Source organism: Carcharhinus amblyrhynchos, chromosome 8, assembly GCF_965287045.1.
Source record: "Carcharhinus amblyrhynchos chromosome 8, sCarAmb.v2.hapA, whole genome shotgun sequence".
In the NCBI taxonomy this organism is placed as follows: Eukaryota; Metazoa; Chordata; class Chondrichthyes; order Carcharhiniformes; family Carcharhinidae; genus Carcharhinus; species Carcharhinus amblyrhynchos.
In genome coordinates, this window is record NC_137331.1 from 99,440,494 (window position 1) to 99,466,347 (window position 25,854).

Consider the following 25,854-nt stretch of genomic DNA (forward strand, 5'->3'; position numbering starts at 1 on the left):
AACCATGTCAGGGCAGCACCCAAGAGAAAGGAAAGAAAGAACAGGGTGTTCTTTGCAATTGATATGTCAAGTGCAGTAAACAAGGAAGCAGTTTAGACACAGCTCAGGGAATGAAGAAGCTGCAGCCATCTTCAGGAAATGGCTCAGCTAGAGATGGAGTGCTGGAAACATTCCCAAGTCCTGGTCACTTAGACTGTACCATACAGGTTTCGCTGGCTAGATTTGACCAGTTTGCTCAACTGCAAATCACTGCTTTCCAATGTGAGCTTTGACCTATGCTGTACTGCCACAATGGGCTTTACTACTTCACTGCATTCTGTTGTGCTTCCACACCTTCCCACCCCTATTAAGTTCTTTACAATCCCAATTATGAATGGACAATAAAATTTTAAAAAGATCAGTTGGGTAACAGTGCAGTCTCTCAAAATTTCAATCAGGAAACTTCGGAATTCTCAGCTCTCTGGTTGGCTTTGTCTGGGGTAGCGGTTGGGTGGTTTGCAGTTTTAGGGGATGCACTAGTGTAGACATCTGCTCCACTTCCCATGGGAACACCATGAGGGACTTCCTCTGAAATAAATGGTCCCATTGAACTTGGCACTATTGGAGGAATGCTGATAGCTGCTTCTGGGTTATGCGATTCGTTGTGATCTACATCACACTGGACACTGGTCTGTGTTTTTGTTATGATTTTCCCAGAGGCCCAGGCTGGACCAACTTTAATTTCTGACAAATAGCAAAGTCATTTGCCTTGAACAACCTATCAACCCTTAACAGAATCACGATATCCCTTTTGTGCACTGTTTCACTTCCATCTTCCCCATAAACTGGGAAACATTGTGTCAAGTTGACTAAACTATTTCTTTGAATTGCCAAATGCATTTAATATACAGTGAAAAATATTGTTTCTTGTGCACTGACTTTTGTATCTTTTTCCCGACAGAAGAGTGTACACTTTTCCAAGGCAGCAGGGAGTGTATAGTGTCAATGAATGGGAGGCTGGTTTGCCTGATGGACTAGGCTTACTTCATGAACTTTTGTAGGTTTTTTTTGCAATCTTGGACAGAGCAGGAGCCACACAAAGCTGTGATATAACCAGAAGACGGCTTTCTATGGTGCATCTGTAAAAGCTGGAGAATCATGGCGGACATGCCAACTTTCTCTAACCTTGAGAAAGTAGAGGCATTGGTGAGCTTTCTTAATTATAATATCAACATAGAGGGACCAGGGCAGGTTGTTGGTTATTGGGACACCTAGAAACTTAAGCTCTCAATTATTTCCACTTCGTCCCCATTGATGTAGATAGGGGCATGACCTCCACCTGAAGTTGATGACTACCTCTTTTGTTTTGCTGACAGAGGGATTATTGCCATCGTACCAGTTTGCTACATTTCCCTCTTTCTTGTACCCCGTCTCATCATTATTTGAGATCCAACCCACTATGGTGATGTCATCAGCAAACTTGAAAATCAAGTTGAGGGAACTTGGCCACAGTCACAGATACATAAGGAGGGGCTGAGGACAGTCTTGTGGGGCACCAGTGTTGAGAATGATTGTGGAGGTGTTGTTGTCTATCTTTACTGATTATAGTTTGAGGGTTAGGAAGTTTAGGATCCAGTCACAAAGAGGAGCCAAGCCCCAGGCTACGGAGTTTGGGGAGGAGCTATGTAGGAATGATGATGCTGAAGGCTGACCAGTAGACGATAAATAGGAGTCTGACATAGGTGTTCTAGGGAGGAGTGTAGGGCCAAAGAGATGGTGGTTGCTGTGGTGGCAGCAGTGGATGCAGGGAATCTAGGAGGCCGGAATTGGTTCGTGCTATGCCTAACCCTTCAAAGCACTTCATGGGAGATGGGTGTCAGAGCCACCACATGACAACCATTAAGGCATGCTGCCTGCCTTTTCTTTGGTAGTGGGATGATGCTCATTTTCTTGAAGCAGATAAATTACCTCAAATTGGTGCAACAACTTAAAGATGTCTGCAATTACCCCTGCCAGCTGGTCAGTGCAGGATCTCCGTGCTTGTTTGGGTACCTTATCCAGACCACTGGATCGACTTAAGGCAGCTGCTCTGACACCTGCAATGGTTCATCCAAAGGGTGGAGGGCGTGCTCCTGCTTGACCTCTTGCTCAAGTAGAATAGAATGTATTGAGCTGATTGGGGAGGGGGTGCATTGGTGCCAGTGATTTTACAAGCCTTTGTTTTGTGGCCTGTTATGTCTGGCAGACCTTGCTGTAGGCAAGAGTCTGTGTGGATCGCCTAGGACTGGTACCGTCTTATGGAGATCCATCAGAGATGCCAAAAAGCATATCTGGATTTCTTGTATAGGTCAGGGTCACTTGACTTGAACACCTCAGACCTGGACTTCAGCCAGCAGACAATATCCCGACTCATCCACGGTTTCCGGTTAGGAAATATGCAGATTTGCTTCATTAGCACGGTTTTCTAGACATTTACTAGTGAAGTCAGTTACTGTCATGGTGTACTCGTTCAGATTGGTTGCTGAATTTTTAAACATTGACCGGTTGTCTGACAAATTTACTGGAGTTCTATGAAGATGTGTCTAGGGCGGTGGATAGAGGAGAGCCGGTGGATGTGGTCTTTCTTGATTTTCAGAAGGCGTTTGACAAGGTCCCTCACAAGAGGTTATTGCAGAAGGTCAGGGGGCATGGAATTGGGGGTAGGGTGTTAGCGTGGATAGAGGATTGGTTGTCAAATAGGAGGCAGAGAGTGGGGGTCAATGGGTGCTATTCGGATTGGCGGATGGTGACTAGTGGAGTGCCCCAGGGGTCGGTGCTGGGGCCTCAGCTATTTACCATTTATATAGATGATCTGGAGGAGGGAACCGAGTGTAGGGTGTCGAAATTTGCTGATGACACCAAAATTGGTGGAAAGGCAAATTGTGCGGCGGACGGTGGGGAGAGTCCACAGAAGGATCTAGATAGGCTGGGCGAATGGGCCAGGAAATGGCAAATGGAATTTAATGTTGGCAAGTGCGAGGTGGTCCATTTTGGTAGGAATAATGGTAGGAAGGATTATTACTTATGTGGAGAAAAACTGCAGCAGGCGACAGTGCAGAGAGACCTCAGGGTCCTTGTGCATGAGTCGCAAAAACCCAGCTTGCAGGTGGTCAGGAAGGCGAATGGGATGCTGGCCTTCATCGCGAGGGGGATTGAATATAAAAGTAGGGAGGTCTTGCTGCAGCTGTATAGGGCATTGGTGAGGCCGCAGCTGGAGTACTGTGTGCAGTTTTGGGCGCCGTACTTACGCAAGGATATTTTGGCCTTGGAGGGAGTGCAGAGGAGGTTTACTAGGCTGATGCCAGAGTTGAGGGGGTTGAGCTATGAGGAGAGGCTGAATAGATTAGGCTTGTACTCATTAGAGTTTAGAAGAATGAGGAGAGATCTCATTGAGACGTATAAGATGATGAATGGGATGGATAGGATAGAGGCGGAGAGACTCTTCCTGCTCAGAAAGAATAGTAGGACTAGGGGGCATAGCCTCAAGATAAAGGGGGGGGCGGTTTAGAACAGAGTTGAGGAGGAACTTCTTCACTCAAAGGGTGGTGAATCTCTGGAATTCTCTGCCCGTTGAAGTGGTGGAGGCTGCCTCGCTAAATATTTTTAAGACGCGGGTTGATGGGTTTTTGATGAGAGAGGGGATTAAGGGTTATGGGGAGAGGGCGGGAATGTGGAACTGAGCCATGACAGATCAGCCATGATCTTATTGAATGGCAGGGCAGGCTCGAAGGGCTAGTTGGCCTACTCCTGCTCCTATTTCTTATGTTCTTATGTCCACTGACTCAAAGCAGTCCCATAAGAGATCATCCGATTCTTCAGACCAACACTGCACGACTTACTTTAATGGATTCTACTGTTTCAGTTTTTATTTGTAAGCTGGCAGCAGGAGCATACAGTCTGATTTACCAAACTGTAGGTGGGCAATTGAGCCATAGGAATATTTAATAATTGTGCAACACTGGCCTAGAATGTTTGGGCCTCTGGTAGGGTGCTCCTGAGTTTGGCCTGATTGAAGTCCCCAGCCGTGATGAACAAGGCCTTGGGATATTTCGTCACAAGGCTACCTATAGTGGTGTAGATTTTGTCCAGCACAGTCTTCACGTCCACATGGGGTGAGATGTGAACTGCTGTCAGGATAATAGAGGTGAACCCCAGCAGTAGGTAGTCGGGGCAGCATTTTAGCGTCAGGTATTCTAGGTCTGGGGAACAGCAACTCTAACAAGTTTCTATGTCTAAGAGAGGTTGATTAGAAAGCAGATGCCATACTCCCTAGCCTTGCCCAAGGCTAGGAACAGTCCATTTGGTGATTGGGAAGCCTTCTGGTTGTGGGGCAGAGTCCAGTGAAGCAGGAGTGAGCCATGTCTCCATGAAACAATACACAGCAGTCTCTAGGTTTCATTTGAAAAGTGAGTCTGGTTTCAAGTAAGTCTAGCTTGTTTTCCAGAGATTGGACATTTGCCAGGAGTAAACTGGTGAGGGAGGCCTTGGGATGTGTTGTTTCACTCATTTGCAGGCCTGCACATTTGAGGGCGCAGATATTATTCAGGGCAGTAGGTGGTGACGAAGGGCATCTACATTCAATATTTAGTATCTGGTTTCTGTTGGAACATGTTATGTATGCTGTTAGAAGTAAGGCCCACCATTGGTGGGCTCACCTTCATATAGCATCAGTTCAACTGCTTTCAGGCACATACATTTGAAAGTTTTTATTCACAACTGAGGTAGACTGTAGACAGTAAGAAAATGTCATGTTAATGACATAATAGCCATAGTGTATCTCAGTTAATCCATGGTACTTCAACAAATTCCTCAGTGGAGGCTTTTGTAGAAAAGCCCATCTCGAATTTCATCCTTAGGTGAGCTAGTATACAAATCATGTTTTCCCCATCTGCACTAAAGCCTACATGATTTACCATGTGCTGATTCCAACTCTACACTTGGAGTGCCAATATCCATGGGTGCCGTTATGAGTATCAGATCAAGTGACAGGGCATCTTCTTCACTAGTGCTGCAATCTACTGGCTTGCCTGCTGAGCCTCACTCAGTAGCTTGTGCATGGGTCCTAGTCACATAATTCAAATATCCAGTTTATATTGTATGATATTCATTATGACACCACACCCCTTCTTTACCAAACAAAATGGCACAAAGTATATAGTCTGTCCAGGGTGGGAGATTGCTAGAAGTCTACAAATCCCAAAAAACCCTGATTCAAGTGTCACAAGAATCATTAGAACTAGACAATATTGCAATCAAGGTAGGACAACATTTGAGTGGCTCTTTCTGAATGACTCTGACTTGCCCAAATTCTAGGAAGGCAATTAAACATGAACATAGTCACTGAAAATGCTTACATGAATTTGGGATGTTAAATTGTGTGTTAATGGGGTAGCACAGTGGAAGAGTGGTTAGCACTGCTGCCTCATAGCGTTAGAGACCTGGGTGACAACACTATATTTAAAATAACAACAATTTAGCAAAGCAAGCTCGATCAAGCAGTTAAATTTATTACTGCATCACTTGATGTATTAATTAATAGGATTTCTTTAGCAATGCATTACCTTGGTGGCTGCCCAGTCCATCCATCCTTCAGCACAGCAATTAATATTAATGAGACATAATCCCTCAACAAGATCAGGAAAAGACAACTGAAAAAAAAATGAAAGCGCTTAAGTTTTGCAGTACACACAATTGTAGGCAAGATTTTCCAGATCGGAGGTGGTCCAGCCTATTTTTGTCAGGAAGTTGAGCACAAGCCTGTCAAGGCAGATAGCGGAGACAGGCAGTTGGTGAGACAGGCAGGTTAAAAGCCCCACCTATTTATTAGGACATTGGCCTCGTTACAATCATGGTTGTCAGGTTCCTCCCACCCTCAACTATCATCCTTTCCTCACAATATGCAACAAATGAGCCATAAGATTGGTATAATATTGAAGACTTGCCAAACAGCGGTTCAACATTTTTTCTTTCAAAAATATTCCCTCAATCTTGTTCAAATACAGACATTGAAAATTGTATTCAAAAGATCTGGTAACTGCATCAATAGAAGTAGGTAGTCTTGGAACACCAGGTTATCCATATCATGACTACCATCAACAGAAGTAGGCAGACAACGAGACATCCATTTACAGACAGCCTCATGGCGAATGTTGGGCTGAACTCCATGAATGGCTAATGGATTCCTTTCAGCAGAAGCCTGTTTACTTTGTTCCAATGGGAATGCTAGCTTTGTGTAATTGACATCTTTGTGAACTGGTAATTAAATAACCTCCCTTTAAAAGGGAGCATTTTTTCAATCCATGTTTATTTGGGCAAAATTAGGACTTTCACTGCATAATTGAAGAGAGACGAAATGTTTTTATAATGGGAATGTTTTATACCTAAACTTCTGCTTCCTGTCTCAAAAACTAGGGTTCCCTTGTGGTTCATAATTCAAGGTGCAGTGAATCATGCAGAGCCCAAATCTACTCCTACAATGCAGTGGACAAGGGCAAATTCTGCACCCTTTAACGAGCGGCAAAAAAATTGCCAGAGACTGTAATGGGGAAGGAATGCTGGAATTTGGTCCAATCCACTATTTTTAAGAGGTCTGCTGACTTGGCCCAACCTCATGAAAATTCAAACCTACAAGCTTATCTATGCATGAATTCATACGATGAGGCTGTCTGCTGCAACAAGGTCCATAACGTTACTCAAGTACTCTGACTTACCGCAAACTTAGTCAGGATATATGCACCAGCTCCAACTCCTATTCCAATAACACTCTTTATGCTGAAAGACAAAATAATGCTAGTTTAGCTATTTACATCAGAACAGATGAGATGCAATGACCAATCAAGGGGCAAAGAGGTCCAAAATACTCTTTCATACTGGCCGACAAAGGGCCTGATTTTACCACTGCGCGCGAAAATATGGTAAAGTCAGATGTGAAGCCGTTAAAGCAATCTGTGCAGATGGCCATTTTACCAAGACCAGGAAAGATCGCAATCCAATTTGCATCTGAAACGGATGCAACGGCAATTTAAATTGAATTAATAAACTGCCTGCCCAATTTTATCAGTATTTCCCCCTTTACCACCATGTTCGCCAATCCAGAATCACGTCAAAATGGACATGCTGAATACAAGTCTGAATTGGAGCACCCTAGCTGTTGAGGTGAGTGCAGAGCTTCCAACAGCGCTCTGACTCAGATTGGTGGGCGGGTGTGTGCGCGCGTGCAAGATGCGCCTCTGGTTTAGGAGGGGGCTCTACTGCCACTCTGGTCTGGGTGGGGGAGGTAAAAAGGAAAATGATGTTTGTGGGGACCATCGCTCCCACTTTTCGCTCCTGGACTGCATTCTGTGGCATGGGAGCAATCTGACATGGGCGTGCTGTCAAATTTCTTTTTCCTAACTGCGCATGCGCAGTTAGGAGCTCCAATCGTTTCAGGCACACTAGGCCCTGCCCACAGTGTGATTCAGACACGTTTTTTTTTTCCAGGCTGAGTGCATATGAGGGCACCTGCAAGCTGATTTCTAACTCGAATCTGAATTGTGCCCAGATTCAGCACTTAGAATGAAAATGGTAAAAATCAGGCCCAAAGACGCAACTCAAGGCCAATCCTTCTGTACTGATTTCAGCAAGCATGATTGCTTATGTAGATGGATTCCAGTACAGAAAGAAAACAAAAAACCTTAATACAAAAAAGGTTAAAACACTATTGTTTTGTAGAAAAGGAATAAGACTATTCTCTTTAAAGTGGCCGTTTGGTTTGATAGGTAGCAGAATGGTTCAGGGCACTCATTTGATGCCAAATCTATTAACAAGATGGTCCCAGATTCACTTCAGGTGAGAATTGGCTTCTCACCTATGCAGTGGTTAAGAATAGATATCAATTGTGCTTGATTCAAGAAAGGTGGAGGGTGAAGAGTGGAGCAGAAGGATCAGTTAATGTTCCTAGCCTAACCATGATGTGATCTCCACTCAAAGCCTGTCCATCATCTACAAGGCACAAGTCTATGATGGAATACTTTCCACTGGCCTGGATGAGAGTAGATTCCACAGCATTCCAGAAGCTTGGTACCATCCAGGACAAAGTAGCTTGTTTGATTGTGCTATTCATAAACATTCACTCTTCCCTGCACTGACAGTGGCAGTAGCGTGCATCTATAAGACACACTGCAGAAATTCACCAAGGCTCCTTAGGCAACACCTTTCAAACCTACAACCACTACAAGGGCAGAAGGTACACAGGAAACCATCATCTGGAAGTTCCCTCCTACCCATCATTTTTTCCACTGTCACTAGTTTCAAATTCCTGGAATTCTTTCCCTAACAGCACTGTGGGTGTTCCTACACCACTGGGACTGCAATAGTTCAACCAGGCAGCCACCACCTTCTCAAGGGCAACTAAGGATGGGCAAAAAATTCTGGCCGAGCTAGTGGTTCTCATATCCTGCAAGTGAATAAAAATAAGCAGTGAATATTGAGCAAGAACAGAATAGGAAGAAAATTGGGAGGGCAAAAAACTAGCTGAGCACATAACGTCTTAATGTCCAGATCCCTCAAAAATGTTAATTTGGTGGTCAGGAGTGCATAAAAACAAATAGTACAGTTCATGACAAAATATTTTTCGCAATTACAGAAGCTGATAATTGCAGCACATTTAGCAGGTTGAAGTCTTGCTAAAAATCAATTATTGATATTTATAATGCGACTTTTAACCTTACCCAAAGTGCTTCAAAATAGCTGGAAGCATCTCAGACATTTGGTCCATCGATGGGTACTGGTATCTACAATTAGATGCAGAAAAGTTTTTTCCCAAAGTATTTTCAAAATAGTATTGACTGTCATTTAAAACACTTTTGAAAAAAATCACTTATTTACAGCAAGTCTGAGGTTTTAAAAATACAACTTGTGGTTCTAGGAGTTGGCTTTAAAATATACAAGATAAATGGAAACACCCAATTAAAAATGATAAATAACCCTGAGCCAATCACAGGTTCTCTCATTTCCAACTCAACCTTGTTACTTTTTAACTAAGCAAAGGATGGACCATCTTTGAGCTTGTGGTGGAATCAGAATGTCTGCATTATTGCAGATTCATGCTAATCACAAAATAGAGTTTTTGAGATATGTTGGAATATCTCTAAACTATGGCATATTGCTATAGCAATAAGCGAGTCAAGAATGCTTTGTTTTGGTTTAAGCAGTGTGTGTTAGCTCTTAGAAGCTGTCAGCTGGGAGGCCAGAAATGTCAGAAACTATGGGAGCAGACTGGAAGAGAAAAAAGTGTCCATCCAAAGAGTCTAGAGGCCATTAGGGACAAGGGGTTGCTAATTTTTAAAATCACTAAGCAAGTAGACAGTTTTGATCTATGCTTGAGCAGAAGAATCCACACTGATGATGTCTTAAAGGAAATGGAGAGTTGCTTAGTCAAATGCTCATGGAAGGCCCCTGATGAAACCTTGCACTTGAATAGCAGAAATATGGAAGAAGAATTAAACGGAATTCCAAAGAGATGGAGAAAGACTCATGCCCAGGCATCCCCCAGTTAAGTGACTGCACTAGTAATGCAGTAGAAGTGGCCTCCCCTTGCTTGGGCTAGGAAAGGAGCATCAAAAATATCACTCAGCACTCCCCATGGGTAAACTGCAATGCTTCCAATAATTTAGGATTGTTCTTGTATTCTCTATATGTACTCAATTGCAGATCGTGGGTCTAACTGAGAATTGACTTGTTTTCTTAATAACCAGGAACAGACAGAAACCATGATGGTCAGGGGAATGCAAGTTTGAGGTTTAATTCTGATTAAAAGTTTAAATTAGTAAAAAGATTGACCTTCAGTTGAATCCTTCAATATTTGGCTTTGTGTTCCATAAATGGCAAATGTGGGGCAAGGACAGTATTGGGTTCATCTGAAAAATGTGTTTTAGGAATTTGTTTGCTTCATAAGGATATATTTTCAGGAACGGAGAGGGGGGGGGGGGGGGGGGGGGTAAAAACAATATATATTGTTAAATATGTTCCATGGCAATTCACATATTTCAGATGAGTAAGGAATTTAGGTGCAAGCAATATCAACGTGATAGAGAGACATATGCCATTACAATCATAAAAAAAAAGAGATCATGTCCTTTAGAAAAGGAAGGAAATGTGCTATCCTTACATATGACTCCAGACCCATAACAATCTATGGTCAACTCTTTCCAAGATAACTGAATACTCATTATTTTATACTACTGAGTGACTTTCGAAAATGGCACAAGAATTAAACCAGATGAGCCTGACATTCTACAAATACCTAGAACTTATAGCACTATGGTGGGCGTACCTTTAATATATGGACTGCAATAGTTCAAGATTCACCACTACCTTCAAGGGTGATTAAAATATGTATAAATGCAGGCTTTCCAATCACATCCCATGAACAAATAAGACATCTTTTGTTTGCCTGGATACCACTTAAATTCAGAAGTCAAACTATTTGGCTCAGGTACTGGTTTGGAATTGTCATTCTTACCCAGTTGGAAAAGTTGGAGCACCCTCTTGCTGGCCAGGTGCATTAATATGATAAACAGCAAAATGAAGTGTAATTTCCTGCATGTCTTCAGAATTGAAGAGAGCGTTGAAGCATGATTTGTCTATGAAAAGAGAGAGTAACCCTTTAAACGTTTGTGGTAAATGGTGAAAATGAATACAAAGGGCTGATGGATTATCAGAAGCAATTTTACACAACCAGTGAGCCTCATCTGGCCACTCAAAATCAGGAGATCAACAGCAAGCTGCAAAATAATTTTCCATTGTTAGTTAACAGACAGAAAAGGAAATCAAGACAATGCAATGCATCTATAATGTAACATTCTTGATCTAAAAGTGGGCTGGGGGAATTTTTTTTGTTAAATCAATATATAGGACTTTTTGCAGTTAGGATAATTATGAGAAAAATTTTTTTCTTTTAACGTTAATTCAATAAAAAGTCAATATCTGGCAGTGAGTCAACTCATGGGGTCATGTTTAAGGGTGCCAGGCAAAAGGCAGGAAATTATAGGCCGATTAGTTTAACGTCTGTTGTAGGTAAAATGTTAGAATCCGTCATCAAGGAGGAAATAGCGAGGTATCTTGAGGAGAATTGCTTGATAGAGCAGACGCAGCACGGTTTCGTTAAGGGGAAGTCGTGTCTGACAAATTTACTGGAGTTCTATGAGGATGTGTCTAGGGCGGTGGATAGAGGAGAGCCGGTGGATGTGGTCTTTCTTGATTTTCAGAAGGCGTTTGACAAGGTACCTCACAAGAGGTTATTGCAGAAGGTGAGGGGACTTGGAGTTGGGGGTAGTGTGTTAGCATGGATAGAGGATTGGTTGTCAAATAGGAGGCAGAGAGTGGGGGTCAACGGGTGCTATTCGGATTGGCGGTTGGTGACTAGTGGAGTGCCCCAGGGGTCGGTGCTGGGGCCTCAGCTATTTACCATTTATATAGATGATCTGGAGGAGGGAACCGAGTGTATGGTGTCGAAATTTGCTGATGACACCAAGATTGCTGGAACGGCAAATTGCGCGGAGGGTGTGGAGAGTCTGCAGAAGGATCTAGATAGGCTGGGCGAATGGGCCAGGAAATGGCAAATGGAATTTAATGTTGGCAAGTGCGAGGTGGTCCACTTTGGTAGGAATAATGGTAGGAAGGATTATTACTTACATGGTGAAAAACTGCAGCAGGCGACGGTGCAGAGGGACCTCGGGGTCCTTGTGCATGAGCTGCAAAAACCCAGCCTGCAGGTGCAGCAAGTGGTCAGGAAGGCTAATGGGATGCTGGCCTTCATAGCGAGGGGGATTGAATATAAAAGTAGGGAGGAGGTCTTGCTGCAGCTGTATAGGGCACTGGTGAGGCCGCAGCTGGAGTACTGTGTGCAGTTTTGGTCGCCACACTTACGTAACGATATTTTGGCCTTGGAGGGAGTGCAGAGGAGGTTTACGAGGCTGATACCAGAGTTGAGGGGGTTGAACTATGAGGAGAGGCTGAATAAACTAGGGTTGTACTCATTAGAGTTTAGAAGAATGAGGGGAGATCTCATTGAGACATATAAGATGATGAATGGGATGGATAGGATAGAGGTGGAGAGACTCTTCCCGCTCAGAAAGGACAGTAGGACTAGGGGGCACAGCCTCAAGATAAAGGGGGGCGGTTTGGAACGGAGTTGAGGAGGAACTTCTTCACTCAAAGGGTGGTGAAACTCTGGAATTCTCTGCCTGTTGAGGTGGTGGAGGCTGCCTCGCTAAATATTTTTAAGACACGGGTTGATGGGTTTTTGATGAGCGAGGGGATTAAGGGTTATGGGGAGAGGGCGGGAATGTGGAACTGAGCCACGACAAATCAGCCATGATCTTACTGAATGACGGGGCAGGCTCGAGGGGCTGGATGGCTTACTCCTGCTCCAATTTCTTATGTTCTTATGGTGGCAATTAGCATTGGATTGTCAGCCAGGCTGGGGAAGACTCAGTCCCATGAGTGGCTAGAGTCCTATCTGGGTGTGGGGCAGGCAATTAGTCAAGGGGATGGAAGATTCCCCTGAGGATAGCGAGAGTGTGTAGCAAGTTCCAATAGAAAATCAGTCTGGTGTTTCCCAAAAGAGGTTTTAATTCCAACTATTTTGTAGTAACTAACACAACCTTGGGTAGAACCATCTGAATTGGTGATTCAAATCAAGGCCTAACCAGGGTTACACAAAGGTCTGTATAACTCCCTTGCTCCTATACTTCTGTCCTTTCAGAAAGTCTTGTATGCTTTTTAAGCAGTGTTCTTAACTTGTTCGACCACTGAGGTATTGTATACTTACACCTTCAACTTTCTATTTCTGCAGTCCCCTGGAAAATTGTAACAACGTGTGGAAATTACAGTAGTTAAATATCAGCAGACAAAAATAAACAGAAACTGGAGGACTAAAATTCAACAAATCCCCAGAACCTGATGATCTTAGGGATTCTAAAAGGCAACTGCAAGACTGTGGCGGCACTCAGTGAGCGCACAAGCAAGAGCAGGCAGTTCCACCATCACTTTGAGAGCAATTAGGGATGAGCAATAAATTCTGGCCCAGCCAGCAATGCTCACATTCTAATTATTTCTAAATATTTATTCAAACTAACAAGACAAATAATTGGCCCTTTTTGATTTGGTCTGAGTAAAAAAAATACAAATCTGTGGAGATTCATACATTAAAAATTAGCAGAAAGCACAGTATAACTTGCATTTATTTCACACAAGGAAAACCCATTGCATTTTAAAGAAATATTTACAGTGCCCAATCAGCTTGCTTGAAAAGACAAATAAAGCACCTGGCTAAACAAGATTATGAAAGGGGCTACATTAATCCCAGATTAGAGTGAAGTAGTTGCAAATGGTATCAGCCTGAGCTGGTGTTTGTGACCCATTTACATTAGCTTAGGCTAACCTAATACTATAAATCCAATTTAAATAAATAAAATCAAAAGGCTGACAGGACTTGATTTTAAACAAAAACTTAAGGGTCATCCAGACTCAACATTGGCTTTATTCTCTCCACTGATGCTGTCAGACCTGCTGAGATTTTTCAGCATTTTCAGATTCCATGATTCGCAGTAATTTGCTTTTATGTTTGGCCTCAATTTTAGCCTGGCCTGGCCTCTTGCTCGGAGTTCAATTCCTAACTATGATGCAAGTAATCCAATCTTCCTCATTTACTGCCAGGGAACATTCCTGTAGGTTCCCTGTATAACTTCTTATAACATCGACAGACTGGAGGGGGCTGATTGTGGACAAGTCCCCAGGACCAGATGGAATGCATCCGAGGATCCTGAAAGAAATGGCGGAGGTGATAGTACATGCCTTGGTGGTTATTTTCCAGACGTCGCTGGATTCCGGGGAAGTGCCGGAAGATTGGAAAACGGCTAATGTTACGCCGTTGTTTAAGAAGGGTGCCAGGCAAAAGGCGGGGAATTATAGGCCTGTTTAACGTCTGTTGTAGGTAAAATGTTAGAATCCGTCATCAAGGAGGAAATAGCGAGGCATCTTGAGGGGAACTGCTTGATAGAGCAGACGCAGCACGGTTTCGTTAAAGGGAAGTCGTGTCTGACAAATTTACTGGAGTTCTATGAGGATGTGTCTAGGGCGGTGGATAGAGGAGAGCCGGTGGATGTGGTCTTTCTTGATTTTCAGAAGGCGTTTGACAAGGTACCTCACAAGAGGTTACAGCAGAAGGTCAGGGGACATGGAGTTGTGGGGGGGGGGGGTAGGGTGTTAGTGTGGATAGAGGACTGGTTGTCAAATAGGAGGCAGAGAGTTGGGGTCAATGGGTGCTATTCAGATTGGCGGATGGTGACTAGTGGAGTGCCCCAGGGGTCGGTGCTGGGGCCTCAGCTATTTACCATTTATATAGATGATCTGGAGGAGGGAACCGAGTGTAGGGTGTCGAAATTTGCTGATGACACCAAAATTGGTGGAAAGGCAAATTGTGCGGAGGGTGTGGAGAGTCTACAGAAGGATCTAGATAGGCTGAGCGAATGGGCCAGGAAATGGCAAATGGAATTTAATGTTGGCAAGTGCAAGGTGGTCCACTTTGGTAGGAATAATGGTAGGAAGGATTATTACTTACGTGGAGAAAAACTGCAGCAGGTGACGGTGCAGAGGGACCTCGGGGTCCTTGTGCATGAGTTGCAAAAACCCAGCTTGCAGGTGCAGCAGGTGGTCAAGAAGGCGAATGGGATGCTGGCCTTCATCGCAAGGGGGATTGAATATAAAAGTAGGGAGGTCTTGCTGCGGCTGTATAGGGCATTGGTGAGGCCGCAGCTGGAGTACTGTGTGCAGTTTTGGGCGCCGTACTTACGCAAGGATATTTTGGCCTTGGAGGGAGTGCAGAGGAGGTTTACTAGGCTGATGCCGGAGTTGAGGGGGTTGAGCTATGAGGAGAGGCTGAATAGATTAGGCTTGTACTTGTTAGAGTTTAGAAGAATGAGGGGAGATCTCATTGAGACGTATAAGATGGTGAATGGGATGGATAGGATAGAGGTGGAGAGACTCTTCCTGCTCAGAAAGGATAGTAGGACTAGGGGGCACAGCCTCAAGATAAAGGGGGGGCGGTTTGGAATGGAGTTGAGGAGGAACTTCTTCACTCAAAAGGGTGGTGAATCTCTGGAATTCTCTGCCCGTTGAAGTGGTGGAGGCTACCTCGCTAAATATTCTTAAGACGCGGGTTGATGGGTTTTTGATAAGAGAGGGGATTAAGGGTTATGGGGAGAGGGCGGGAGTGTGGAACTGAGCCACAACAGATCAGCCATGATCTTATTGAATGGCGGGGCAGGCTCGAAGGGCTAGTTGGCCTACTCCTGCTCCTATTTCTTATGTTCTTATGTTCTAAATTCCTGCTCCCACCCACTATACAGGAAGCAAACCTGGCCAGGTATCTGGAAGCTTTGACATGAAAGGTCCTGCCAAAGACTGGCAGGACCTTTCATGTTAAAAGCCACTCCTGGTGTGCCCCCTGTTACGGGCTCAGCCAGCCATAGCTCATTAAAGATTAATGTCAAGACTGAGGCCGAAACATGAAAAATGGGACGTTAAAAACTTGATGTTCTGTGGAAATATGCTAGAGCCTTTAGTTTCACCGATTTTACTTCAATTTAACTTTTTAGGTTAACCAGAACAGTCCATGTAGGTCAACACAATAGAACTCAAAATAGAAGATGCTTAAAAACCCAATGCATATCAACTGGATATCCAGAGCAGGCAATTTATGACAAATCAGGTTTGTGCCTCAGTTTCTTGAAGTTAGTGCTTCGCAGCTTCAAAAGTATAGTTTGTGAATAGACAAAAATTACCATTGTGATGATGATTTGTAATGTATAAAAATGTCAGGAGACCACAACTTTGGGGCTCTCCCAGATACAAACAGAAAATACTGATCTCATGTCAGAGGATAGAGTTAATAAATAACTTGATTAAGTTACAGCTCAAATGTCAAAAGAGCCTCAAAACAAAAAAAAATGAAAAAAGGTATAGAAGATACTAGAAGTAAATTCAGATAATGTTCGCCTTAGTAGCAATGTCCATAAAATAGTATGTAGACATAAAGAGAGATATTTAAATGGGTCATCTGTCAAACTCTGCTGTTATTTGAGGATCTACATGCAGCAGAGTGCAACTGTTGTTACACTATTACTTACAATTCGTCCCAATGTCATGAAATGTGAGTATGACTGGCCGACTTCCTTTTGGTGTCCCACGCACCGCGACACGGATATCACCGAATGGAGTTTCGACATCATGCTCCTGTGGAAGAGGTGGATTAGCAGATCGTCATTATTTCTTCAGTGTGTATAGTGATATCCAGCATAGTAAAACTGAGTAAGAATCCCTACAGTGCAGGAGGCCATTTAGCCCATTGTGTCTTCACTGATTCTCCAAAATAGCATGCTACCTAGGCCCACTCCCTCACCCTACCCTTGTAATGCCACACATTTAACATGGCTACTAACACTAAAGGAACAATTTAGCATGGCCAATCCACGTAACCTACACATCTTTGGACAGGTGGAGGAAACACATGCAGACATAGGGAGAACGTCTACAAGACTTCCACAGCTAGAATCAAACTAGAATCCCTGGTGCTATGAGGCAACAGCCATCCAATTTAATAAAGTTAAACTGTGATAGTTGTACAAAATTTAAGTCTTGTCTACTACCAGTAATCCAAGATGGTTTCTGACGATCAAAGAGTTAACATACTATGTTAGCTTGGTTCAATTACAGGTGTCATTACCATTCGATTATAGGTTAAGTAGGGTAACTGTATGTATTAACTGCAAGAACTATGTACATGAAAATAGGTTCAAACTAGGAGCGATCTCCATGCTGGCTTGTGCACATGGCTCTTTCCAATGTTAGATTCTTATGTGTGTGTCATGTGTTTTCTTACATCATTTTGTGGGCAGTATGCTACAGCAAGAGTAGAAGAGATTCAATATCTGCAGCATGTAACCTAGCCCACACTCAGAACTGTGCAAAAGGAAAAGGAATACTGCATCATTGGATGTGTTAAAAGAAATAGCAACCATCTGCCTTCATAGTAGTATATATTTGAAGGTCCCAGGCAATATCTCAGGTTTGGACTCTGATATTGAGATCAGATAATGTTACAAACAGACCATGGGAATCAAATCACCTGCTATTTGACCAACTTGGGACAAGTCAATTGGTAGCCAGGAGGATGGGCTCACTATTTCATTAAAATTGGCAATGTGCTCAGGAGGGGATTAATAAGGCCATCCAGACTGAAGAATTAAATTAGTGGCCGTCTACTGCAGGTCTTCAAGCACACTTCCACATTTAGATAAAAGTATAACATAAGTAGTCAACCCTCCACAATGAAGGGCGAACCCTTTCTCAGACCAACCTGCAGCCCAGTTGTGTTTAGGCAGCCAAGGATGGCCTCAAAATCTCCATTGCATGCTGGCAGCCTGCCTTAAGACAACTAGCTTGCCCTCTTAACTTTTTTTTTGCGGGGGGGGGGGGGGGGGGAGGAAAAAGAGAAGGGGAAGGAGAAGGAGAGGCAGAAAGCAGGGCTTACAGGCCAATCTGAAAATTTCAGTCAGCCTCTGTCTGGCAATACGCTTGAATTAAGCTTCAATATCCTTGTGGCTACTTGTCATTCACAAGCAGATAACCCTCAGTCCCAAAATGCATCTACACATTTGGCTTGGGGACAGTATGGTGTCAGGAAACCAGCATAAAATAAATGTTCATACTTGCATTCCCATTGCTTCTCCCAATTAAAAACCTATTTTTTTTTGGGCAAACTTTAATCATCTCTCTCATTGAGTCTGGTGTTTGCTTTTGAATTCCATAGTATGCTTCAAAATGGCATGATAAGTATTAATTATGTATTAAAATATGCAGCTTTATAGTTTCCTATACAGTAATCATATGTAAATTCAGACTTAATTGCTTCAGTTAAAGGATCACTGCCCTGCTCCTCTCGCCCTCCCTTAAAGAAAACAGCTTATAACGCTTAATCTCTTTATTGAAGTGCAGTCTAACTGTTGTAGTCATACATGGAAGGGTGAACATATGGTGGTTATTTACACAAACATCAGCTGTGTGTCAGTCAGGCTCTTTATACAGCCCTATCAATACAAGTACAATCTTCTGGATTACAGCCCTACCTTTGATCAGCAAATTCTCACATCTGTTGCTCAAATCCTCTCAAAGATTCAATTATATACCAGGGTCAAAATTTTAAGTACACTTCACAGGAGGGCAATATTGAAAGCAATTTGATTAGTTAACACCAGTTGGATAGAAACAAATTTGCTCAAACAGGCCAGAAAGTCATTTTAGGATTAGCTATTTCCTCCACCCTCGTATAGCCATTTCCCTCAGGTCTAAGCAACAGGTTATCAAGACCAGCACTGGATCAGTGATAAAGTCAAAGCGAGGCAAGCATAATTTTTTCTCCATGAACATCATTAAGAAAAGCAGCAAATTTAACAGCAAGTTTAAAGTTTGCCTTTAAAATTTTATAATCCTAAATATCCAGAAGAGTCAACTTAGAGAAGTTAGACAAATTTAATGTGATACAAAATGGTAACAGCATAACAGGAAAATCTTATGTAGGCAGTTAGAGGGGCTGGGGTCAAGTAGTTAATATATGTGACATGTCAAGGCACTGAAACCTCAAGCAATGTTTTAGTACATATTGTACCAAAATCAGCAGAGTGCAAATCTGAGCAAGATTATGCTCATTGTATTCTGGTTAGATGACATCTTTACTGAGGTGGTGTTCAGTTTTTAAAATGTGTCACTGATTTGAAATGAAGAACAAAAAACTTCAGAAATTTAAGGCAAACCAAGTGGCTCTCATTCAGTTTGGTTGAGATGTTCTGCTCCTGGTTCTTGTTACAGAAAGCAAGGAACACAATACAACTGCCATTCTAGAGTGGCAGAACTACAAGTACAATAAATAAATTAGTTAGGGATTACTGGGACTGGAATGAATTGCAGCTAACAAAGCATTTTGCATTAAATCACCCAAATCTCAGATAATTAAGCATGATTGTCACTGGCATCAAAAGCACATTGTAATTTTGTAACTATTAAAATCAGAAAGAATTAAGAAGAGTTCCCCTCTTCAAAATGAGGATTTTCACTGCTACATTTAGCACGCTCAATCTCAAAAAGAATAATTTAGCAAAATACTTCATTAACTTATTTTAGGATGAGGTGGAAATGAAGGAGGAAACAGATGGGTTTGATTAGGGGAAAATGCAACCTGTTCAGTTTCAGTTTCAACAACATGCCAAATTCTCCCCACATGTCTAGTAACTCCAACTTCAGAAGCTATCTAGCCTTGAATCCACAACCTTCTTATTTAGGTACCTAAGCATGGCTGACGTACATTGCTAATCCACATACACATATATTGTTTAAAAGGGTCACAGCAGAATCTTCCTTTTTTTTTTGAAAGCCATGTACAGTGCCCTGTATGAAGACTAATTTGTCAGGTTACATGGAAAGCAAGCTGAAGTGCTTTTAAATTGGCTAGCTCTTTCAAAGACTTGCACGAGGAACTTATTAACAGGATTCTATTGGCTCCCCAATATGGGTTTAATAGTTAGCACTGCTACCTCACACTGCCAGGGACCCAGGTTAGAACATTGTGTCTGCGTCAGTTTTCTTCAGGTGCTCCCGTTTCCTTCCACAGTCCAAGATGTGCAGGTTAGGTGGCTATGCCATACTAAATTGCCCCTTTGTGTCAGGGGAACTAGCTAGGGTAAATGCATGGGGTTATGGACATAGGGTTTGGGTGAGATTGTGGTTGGTGCCTCAATGAGTGAATGGCCTCCTTCTGCACTGTAGGATTATATGATTCTAACCAAAGTTGGGAAATAAGTCATTGGAGTTTAAGTCCCCTTCTTGGGATGACGGTAGGATTTGTTAGAGAAGATTTTCAGTAAAATAGTCTATTAATATTTAATCTGGGCTCTCAAGAACAGTAGCTGTTATGAACTGATTAGAAGGCAGGCACTGTCAAGCCAGATCATGGCAAGTGGGGAGAGAAAGGCAAAAATCACAGCTTCAGCATTAGCTGCCCTACAGTCACACAAGTTACTGTCATGCTCTAGATTGGTTTGATCAAAGTAACCCAAACCAAAAGGTCATACAATCACCACACTAGTCATTAAATTTCAGAGCCAATATCAGCTTTTGATTCAAGATAGTATGCTGTAATCTCTCTAATTCAGGAATCTATTATTTGGAAATGCCAAGGCCACAAAAGTATCTGCCAGTATTGAACTTCTGCAACATCTGTACTATAAAAAAAAATTTGGCAGGGAGGCACCAAGACCATTTAAAATTTAATTAGTGGACGTGGGACTGATGTCTCCAGCCCCAGAGTGGTTCACTCCGGCAGGGATTACAGTAGCTCCCCACAAATGGGGATCTAGCTGGAGTGAAGGGGCAAGTGGGGTGGGGGTCAACCAAGGCCCCTGGGCAGTGCCAGTCTGGGCCCTCTGCCTAGGGGCAAAGTGCCAAATCCTGGGGGCATCTTGGCACTGCCCATCAGATATATGAGGTAGTGACAAGGGGCCAGCTGTCACTCTGCAGTCAGGATTGATGGGGAAAAAAAAGAGGGAGGCCAGCAGACAAGGACAACTGCGCATGCACCAATCTTGGCGCTGACAGATCAGTGCATGCACAGTGGCCTGCTCAGCACAATGCTGCTGGTCTCCTGGGCAGCAATAGGCCCCACCCACTGATCTTTAAATAATACACACGTTTGTGGCCTCTGCAGTGCACAGAGTATGGAAGATTCTTTTCTGTACACCCACTGAAAGTGAGAATTACTCCAGTTTTCATACAAATTTGATTCTAGAATTTTTCTGGCAGAATTCTGGCCCAGTTGTCTGGAAAATCTGAGCAGACCCAAGCTGTTCCCTCAACTTCAGTGCAGACTTTGCAGCAGAATATTTGGTTAAATAACATTTTAACTAGTAAATATTTATATTTCAGAAATATTTACATCCAAAGGGTTTTTGGTTCTCACTTGTCATGAGGCATTGTAATACAATTCCATAATCCAGAAATGATTTGGTTCCAAAGAGGTTACATGAATTAGGATTTAAAACATAAAAAATTACCTGAGTTTCAAGTACCTGGAAGCTTCTAGTATTTCCCTGTTGTAAAAAGAAAAAAATATATACACACAAGTCATAAGAGACCAGTAACTGAGGACTTGATCCAACTGTCTTAGATGGGACTCCTGGTCTGTGCTGTAATTGATGCTTCTGCATCTGACTGACCTCCTGTTAAAAGATTTTCCATGGATGTTTTCTTCCACTCTATTCAAATAATTTCACTCATTTTCTAACTATATCTTCTCTTTTGTTGATGATTTCATTCCACATTACACCAACTTCATTCTGACCTTGTGCCTTCAATCTCAACCTTTTGACATATTAGCCGAGTCACTGCATTTACACCAATTGCATATTCAATAGACAAATGAAAGTATTGCTTCTTTCATCTTTGATGGCTCCATTTGAAAAAACTTTAATTATCCAAGTGCAAACTGAGACCACACTAGTGTAGAGGGCAGCAAGGGGCAAAAATTTTCCTAGAGGGTGAAGAGGGGCAACTTGCTAGATTGTGTTCAGGAAAAAGTCTCTACAGTAGTATGTGCCCAGTCTAACAAGAAAATATGCTTTGTTGGACCTGGTTCTTGGCAATAAAGGCAGGCCAAGTTGATCAAGTATCAGCAAAAGGACCTCGGTGTTACGTGCATACATCATTGAAATGGCAGGACAGATGGAGAGCAGTTAATAAAGCAGATAGTAATCTGGGCTTTATTAACCGGGGCATTGTACAGACCCATTAAGCTATGCTGAACTTATACAAGACACAGGCCTCAGCTGGAATACTGTGTACAGTTCTGGGCTCCACACTCTGGGAAAGACACATTAGAGAGTGTGTGCTGAAGAATGGTTCCAGGGATGAAAAAGTGATAGTCACAACCACTCCAGTCTATCTCCTTAGTGAAAAGGAGAAGAGAAAATTTGATAGAGATGTTTAAAATCATGAAGGGGCTGGACAGAGTAAATAGCGAGAAACTGCTTCTGCTTGCAAAGGGACCAAGATTTGTGATTTGCAAAAGTAATAATTATGATGCAAAAAACACTTTTTCATGAATTGTTCATGTCTAGAATGCACTGGAGGCAGGTTCAACTGAGGCATTAGATGTGTGATGGGATAGAATCAATGCATAGGAGTATGGCACTAAGCCACAACATTTGTTTAGAAAGCTGGTGCAGATATGGGCCAAATGCCCTCCTCCTGTGTCATATCCATTGTGATTCTAAAATTTCAGGACAAGAATACAAAAAGGAAAATAAAAAGCTACTTTTCCACTTTTTCCCCCTCCCTTCTCTTAAATCTTTATGTTCTTTCTTTTCTCCTCACTACAGTATTTTTCATTTCTTCTGGGCTTTAAAAGCATTGTTTGACAAGGTCTTCATTATTTCTATATTCCAAGAGGAGAAATTACACATTTAACTGCAGACCATCCTCTAATTTTTCCATCTTTATTCTTCAGGTTTTAAATCATCTGTTATTCCTTGATATGAAATTGCCCCTTTTCAACTTGGTGTCTTCCATTTCAAGACTGTGCTCTTCAATAGGATTGCTTATGCATCAAATTCATCCATTGCCTTAAACGGATCACATTTTTAAACTTACTTGAGGCTATGGATTGTGGAAAAAAATGAATCCATACATCCCAGGCTTTAGTCAAATGTTCTTGCAGAATTTTAAAAAAGTAATCCTGAAAAAAGGAATGCCCATCTGCTTAATGTATTTTAAGATTAAAAACATCCATTAGTTTACAAAATATTTCTTTTCCCTTCTTTCAGCCACTCTGCTGGAGATTTTTTCTCCAGCTAGACCTCTTCCTTATTACATTAATTTACTGGTTGCACTAGATGGTGCAATTTATTCCTCTTTAGATTAAGTTGATGAGTGACATCAAAATTCTACCACACAGAAAAAAAATTGATAAGTTTGTCATACTTGTCAAAATATAATTAGAGCAAGAACTACTGAATACACGGACTACTTCAACAGATCCAGTTTTACAGGTTTGAAATGTTATTCATAAATTCCTTTCCCAATCTTAAATACAACGGCATACAATACCATGTCGTTATGCATTTTTGAAAATTCCAACAGTGAAAGAAACGACACTGATGAAAGGCTGAAGTGGAAAAAAAACGTGACAAGACCAAAAGGGCAATTTTATACCCATATATTCAGTGGAAACTGAAGGGTCACAGTTTTGCCAACATTATTTAACCGCTGCAAAGTTGCCATTTCCAGCTTTGTACACTTAGGCTTCAACAAGCTCCCCACCAATAGTACTGTCTTCTTTTAATATGCAGGTCAGGATCTAATAATGACATTAGGTCCCAGCTGCAATTTTAAGTACAACCTGATTGATATTAGCTGTTGTCCATGATTTGCCAAGAGGACATGAGCCATGCCTGCTAGGAAGGGGAAGTGGCCACAAGAGGCAAATATTACACTCTCTTTCTAGGATCAGGAAAGTTTAAGCTTCCCTTTCTCATGCTTACCCAAGAGCCAGCAGGTGTACTTTTGCTGCCTACAGTAATGGAGATTATAGCTACTTGCTGCCCATTGCAGACAGGTGGTGAGCTGGTATTAAAGTAAAACTGTCCAGGTCTATTTTCAGTTTCACTGGGTTGGTTCCTGACACATTCCATTACTTACCCGCACAAGATTAGAGAGCAAGAAATATCGTAACACAAAAAAGTGTGCCCAAATTACTTAAAATTGATGTTTTATTATTCTCCACACCAAGTTCTTGGCTTCAGGAATACTGTCTCTACTTTGTCAGGTGCTACCCACTTAGGATATTGGAATGAAGTTAGAGACTCTCTAGAGAGCAAGACAAGGCCGGCACAGCAAGGGACAGAAACTGATTCCAAAATGGTGAGAAAAACATGGGTCCTCCAAAGACAAATAAAAACACCAAAATGCCATCTTTTGACTGTCCTAACCTTCAGTTGAGGACAAGACTAAAAATTTTATAATTCATAAGTGTTCTATTTAACTGCAAGTTGCTGTTGTGGTATCCACTTTGTGATAATGGATTTATTTTGCAGGTCAGACTTCCTCAGTGTGGAAGCAGATGTCATTTCAAATCCTCATTTGCAGTACTCTGTTTTGCATAGAGTGCAAAATACATCACTAATAGGCTTAAGAGTATTAAAAGCTAGTCAAGCTTTTGAGATGAAAGGTTTATGCATAGTGTTGTTGTTCTTGTATTATAGTAATTTAAAAACTTAGTTTGCATCGTCCTGCCAAGGGTTCTAGGCAAAATTCATCACACTGTCTTCACTTTTATTTCTGGAATCAAACTATGGAGATTTTTTTCAGGGCCTTATATCACTTTTCTCAATTCAAAACCAGTTTTCACTAGTGGAGTGCCAAAAGAAAAAAGGCCAGAAATACAAGATAGATTAATTTGACGAATTAGGAATTCATGAGAAATATCTTTACCCAAAAAAAAAACGTGAAACTCACTGCCTCAAGGTGTAATTGAGTAACAACATAATGCTTAAAAAAAGGTGATGCCTGGATATGCATGAGACAGAAAGAAATAAGGATATCTTGATAGGATTAGAAGAGGGGTGGGAGAGGGCTCACGTTGAGTATAATAGCACTTGGGCCAACTGGCTTGTTTCTGTGTGGTCAGCTGATTTTATGTAAAAAGAACATGTGGCGGGGGGGGGGGGGGGGAGGGAGGTGGGAGGTGTGTGTGTGTGCATGCGCATGCACACAATCTTACTGGCATGCACAAATGCACCCTCTAGCTGTCAGCAGCTGGCTTTCCAGCCAGAATGGACTCTGCCCACTCCCCCTCCTGGTGTGAATCACATTTTTCTTTATTCTGCACCAAGTGGCATAAAAGATTGTGTTGGAGAGCTTGCCGAAGAAATGGATGCAATTCTCTCCCGTTTTCGTGCTTGTTTGGCATTAATGTTTTTGGTAAGATCACGCCCTCGGTGTCTTAAATCGTTACGTTCAGCAGTTTCGACAAAAAGGAGGAATTCAACTGCACACCACATTTTTTTTTAATGATAGTTTTAAATCAAATACAAGCCTTTATTTCTACCCCCCCCCTACTTTCATAGTATGTGCACTCACATGGGCAGTATTTGTCGCCCATCCCCAACTGCCCTCAGAATGAAGGGCTTGCTAGGCCAGTTAAGAGTCAACTAAAAAATGATTTTGGATCTGGAATCACTTAGGCAAGACAAGGATGAAATAACTTATCCCACCATCAAAAGAAAAAGGATAAATAGTAAACACGATACCTTATTTATTTAAATAAAAGCTACGTTTGCTGGTAGTTGTCATGGTCACCATTACTAAAACTAGCTTTATAATGCATTAATTGAATTTAAAGTTCCACTAACTGCCATGGTGCAATTTGAACCTGAACTTTAGTTGGGCTTCCAGGTTATTAGTCCAATAATGTTACCATTATGCTGTCTTCCCCAAATACTCAAAATAAACATCAAACCACTGGTCTGCTCACCTCAGTGAACCCCGAATTGTCCACTAGTAGCTGTCGGACTTCAGCAAGTTGGATCTCTCGTAGAGACATTGCACTTTGTAGTGTAACTATAATAAAAACAAAAGAATATCACAAAGGATTAACCACAAGAATGACAATTAACAAATTAGGAATAAGAAAACATTTTTACTCCTGATTAAATTCCCTTTGTGTAGCTAAGGGAAAAATCACCGATGTAT

The 25,854-nt window shown here is 42.1% G+C and overlaps 1 protein-coding gene across 4 annotated transcripts in view; it reads right to left on the reverse strand.

Annotated features, from left to right (window-relative positions):
• The window catches only part of LOC145346812 (protein NDRG1-like), a 63,344-nt gene that overhangs the window by 14,625 nt on the left and 22,865 nt on the right, over positions 1–25,854 (reverse strand). For 2 of the 4 annotated variants that reach the window (XM_080194566.1, XM_080194567.1), the window contains exons 2-8: positions 25,637–25,722; positions 21,162–21,197; positions 16,188–16,293; positions 10,520–10,640; positions 8,727–8,789; positions 6,729–6,789; positions 5,580–5,666 (exon numbers count right to left, since the gene is read on the reverse strand). In XM_080194566.1, coding sequence (XP_080050692.1) covers positions 5,580–5,666; positions 6,729–6,789; positions 8,727–8,789; positions 10,520–10,640; positions 16,188–16,293; positions 21,162–21,197; positions 25,637–25,705 — 543 coding nt within the window. In that variant the 5' untranslated portion in view covers positions 25,706–25,722. The remainder of the gene's footprint in view (positions 1–5,579; positions 5,667–6,728; positions 6,790–8,726; positions 8,790–10,519; positions 10,641–16,187; positions 16,294–21,161; positions 21,198–25,636; positions 25,723–25,854) is intronic. The other 2 variants (XM_080194568.1, XM_080194569.1) reach the window with 1 other exon arrangement.